We start from the raw sequence: 4,057 nt of genomic DNA on the forward strand, positions 1-4,057 counted from the left end.
TGGGTGGGTAGGGTCATTGCGACGGATATAGACCCCTACAGAACGCTTGAAAGATTTTCTAGTTCTATTGCTGCAGATAGATCCCCTGAGTGGAAATCTATCGTTGCGGATAGAGCTCTGAAAAGGCTCAAAAAGATTTTGCTTGGGGGTAGCGGGTACTGGGTAGCAAGTTCAATTTAGTGACAGTATAGGGGATCTTAATTTGATGTTTACTAGTAAAGCATACGGTTAACAAACCAAACCTGCATTTTCCAATACGGTCCCAGACCAATTTGAAATCGTGTAAACTGCGAGGACAATAGCCCCAGCGGGATCAATCCACCAATAAAACCTGTTTCCAAGAACTGCAGCAGCTAATCCTACAACATTTGTTACGACGTCGAAATAGTGATCCTGTATCAAAGCATAAACGTGTAACTAGTACATAAAGATCACAACAGAGCATGTAACAAGCGGTCAAAGTGGGAGTTACAAATAATAACCTTAGCATAGGCACGGACGATGTTGTTTCCTGATGTCCTGCAGTAAAGCCACAAGGCGAGTTTTACGAAACTAGCAGTCAACATGATTGAATATAACCACACCAGTTGCGTTAAGGACATTTTCCCAGTAGGTTCTCTTGATATCAACTGTTCAAGAGCTTGGATTAGCACCTGAAAACCTAAGAACAGGAGGGAGAATTACGTTCAATGGTTTTAAGTCCTGAACGTTATTGGCGAAGATTAAGAGACGAAAACTTACCCAGAGTAGCCATGACCGCAGCAAATACAATGATGCCCACTGGCTGCATTCTCAGCTTGCCGATAGGGTATTTGTAAATGTTTATATTTTTCATCGACAAATGGGTAAACCAGAGAATGCCACCGGCCATAAGATCCAACAATGAATCCAATGTCGACGCAGCAATGGCAATAGACCCACTTTTTATCGTTGCATAAATCTGCAGTTGGCAGTCACAAGGTCAGTTAAATCAACGAATTTAAATAACAACCTCATTTTTTCTTCTTTTTTTAAATTTCTTCAAGTTTTGTAGTAAGGATATTGCAAAATATAATTACCTTCAATACCAACAAACAGATATTTGCATAGTTGGAAATCTTTATTGCAAATTCACTTTCGGCTTGCGTAAGATTTTCCTCGCCTTCGTGATCCTCGTCATTTTTATTAGAAGCGATCAAGGTGTCAACTTCCTCAAAGGCTCTGAGCGTAGCAAATTGCCTCTCATAGTAATCTTTCTCTCCTGAGTAGAAAGCAAAGATGAACCTAAATTTTATGAAGACATGTGAAACACGAAAATTAAAGAAGAAGAAACGCAAATTTCAAGGGTTTCAATTGTAAAAGAAATTTTAGTATAGTTAAATATAAACTTAATTCGATTGTTGAACGCAAAGTAGTGCAAGTGGTTTGAGGAGGCAATGGTAATACTGCTAATTAACATCCCCATGTCCCTCGTTCGATCCCGAATCCCAAAAGAAAAAAGCTATTATGTTAACAATATTGCTAAACGAGGTGATGGGTCGAGTATCAACTGTGTCATGTGTGCTACAATTAGGGGTGCTAAACCGTATCCATATCGAGGAAATATCTGTAATTGTATCCATTAAGATACAGATATGGTTATTCAAATCTATAATTAATAGGATATGGTTACATATATAGTTTTGTAGTGAAATATCTGTATCCATATCCGAAATATCCGAATACATATTGGTCATACTTTTATGATAGTTTTGATTCTTAGATTATGGATTTATAGTTATTTTTGATGATCAAGATGTCTAATCTTAGTTTTTCAGTTATAATGAACATATTAATGAACTCTTTTGTATCACATAAACTATATTTTTCTCAATATCATCTAGTTATCTCATATCTGTTTTATATCTTGTAGGCGTCCAAAAATGCTTATAAGCTCCCGTATACAGCTCGAGACGAAGAGGAGGCGATAAACGTCATCATTCAAATCGAGAAGATTCACCAAGTGGCCCCGGTGCTCACCGACCACCACCAAGTGGCCCGCACACTCACCAGGCATCAAATCGGCGAACCAAGTGGTCAGCGTGTTCAGCGGCCACCACCAAGTGGCCCGTACATTCACCAGCCACCAAATCGGCTTACAAATCAATGATACCATGAAATACATGCAAACAACGGAACGAACCGAACTCAAGAAAACCACGAAAGCCTCTGGCGATCGGGACGCATCAAAATGATCCGGTCAGACCAGTGGCTCCGCCACGGGCCAAACCACCATTTGGTGGCTCGGCCATGACCGAGCCACCTTGGTGAATCGACCAGAATCTTCGGTGAATCAGCCAGAATTGGTTTTTTCGGTTCTTTTATAGATTCTTTCGGGATTTAGGGTTCCAACTGCTCTGATATTGTTGTTAGACAGTTGCTAACTGAAGATAGAGGGAATCCCTCGTTTTGATCAAAGAAAACCACCAACCAAGCCTATAAATAGGGGCTCGGGTGTTTATTTTTTAAGGATCTGGAGATCAAGAGGACGAAGTGCTGTCAAATTGGAGATTGGAACACGAATTTCAGAGAGTTAGCAGATCTTGGCGGAGTTCTTTAACAAGGCAAGGGTTCGAGAGATCTGAGATTCCTTCCTCATTCCTCCGGATTTAAGCTTAGTCTTAAATCTCGAGAAGAGCCGTGATTTTGCTTATTCAAAATCGTCGCTATTACAATCACTTCCTTCGTGAAGCGAAAGCATTAATTATCCAAACTTCTGCTCACCGGATCTGATCCGTAGGCGGTCCACGGATAAACCCCGGCACCGGCAACGATCCCGCACAAGCAATAGGCGATAAACATCTATTGTGTGTAGTTTGAGAGAAAATTGTAATTTTTGATTTAAAGTCTTATAAAAAGGCTATTTTTTTTTTGTTTGAGTTTATTGTAAGTGTTTGAAGGTGTAATGGACTCATCAACGAAATCAATTTTCCACCCAAACATATCTGCATGCATATCAGTTTATATATCCACATCTATATCTGTAACAGTATCCGATTTTGACAGATATGGATATGAATTTTCCTTATGGAGGTATATCTGTATATGTATTCGTATCCGAGATGGGTAAGCGAATATGGATATGGTAAGCATTTCCGAGCCATATCCGGACTGAATGCATTTGTAGCTACAATGAAGGCCTCAGAACTCTTATAGATTGTGCCGTCTGTGATTAATAACACAAGTGAATTACACTAAACCCCATGAACTTTTATCATTTTGTAGTGAACCCCTATGAACATTCAAAATCATACTAAAGCGCCAGTAACTTTTGCAGAAAACCCCCGATATCTTTTGGGTAAATTACACTAAACCCTAAAAATGTCTTTTCACGTTGTTTTCTGGTTATATATAAATGGATGTTGCTATAGGATTCGTATTGCTCGACAAAACCTTGATGATGGGAGAAAGAAACCTAAAAGGATGAGAACGACAAAATTTTAAGAGACCCATTTTACCAGAATCCAAATTTCTTTCCACAGAACATAATATTCACTCAGTCAGCATTCAAGTTGTTAGGGAAAAAATTGTACGACACAAGATTTCCCTATCACCAGATTTACAGGAAAGTGAAAGAATAAAGCGGAATAACAACGCACACAAATTTAACGTGGTTTGGCATAAAATTACCTACGTGCACGGGCTGCTGCTGATCTTTCGCTAAGGGGAGAAAATTTACAAGTGTTTTTACACACAACTCACAAGAAAAATATCTCTAGAAATTTTCCTCACAAAATCACTCTCTAATTTTGTCTCTCTTCTCAAAAACACTTAGAAGGATTGAATATACTCAGCAGATGAAGATGCAAATTAAAGGGAGAGCAGGGGGTTTTATAGCCTCCATGCACACAAATCAAGCCACAAATTGTGGACTGTCAATCATCCCCTCTTCCTTTTTTCCTTCCTTTTTTGACCCTTGCTTCCCTGCTTTCGGTGGCTATATTTGTTGACAAAAAAATAGTCACCAATCTTGACAATCTCTCACTTGAAGACTGATTTTAATCTGTCTTCACATCTTGATCTATGCAGCAACTCTTTC

General features: G+C 39.1%; 1 protein-coding gene across 1 annotated transcript in view; it reads right to left on the reverse strand.

Annotated features, from left to right (window-relative positions):
• The window catches only part of LOC109845097 (metal tolerance protein 4-like), a 13,464-nt gene that overhangs the window by 3,616 nt on the left and 5,791 nt on the right, over positions 1-4,057 (reverse strand). Inside the window, exons 2-5 of the mRNA XM_020414287.1 lie at positions 1,059-1,240; positions 742-940; positions 483-661; positions 243-393 (exon numbers count right to left, since the gene is read on the reverse strand). Of these exons, the coding sequence (XP_020269876.1) occupies positions 243-393; positions 483-661; positions 742-940; positions 1,059-1,240 (711 nt within the window). The remainder of the gene's footprint in view (positions 1-242; positions 394-482; positions 662-741; positions 941-1,058; positions 1,241-4,057) is intronic.

Source organism: Asparagus officinalis, chromosome 6 (genome assembly GCF_001876935.1).
Source record: "Asparagus officinalis chromosome 6, Aspof.V1, whole genome shotgun sequence".
Taxonomy (NCBI): Eukaryota; Viridiplantae; Streptophyta; class Magnoliopsida; order Asparagales; family Asparagaceae; genus Asparagus; species Asparagus officinalis.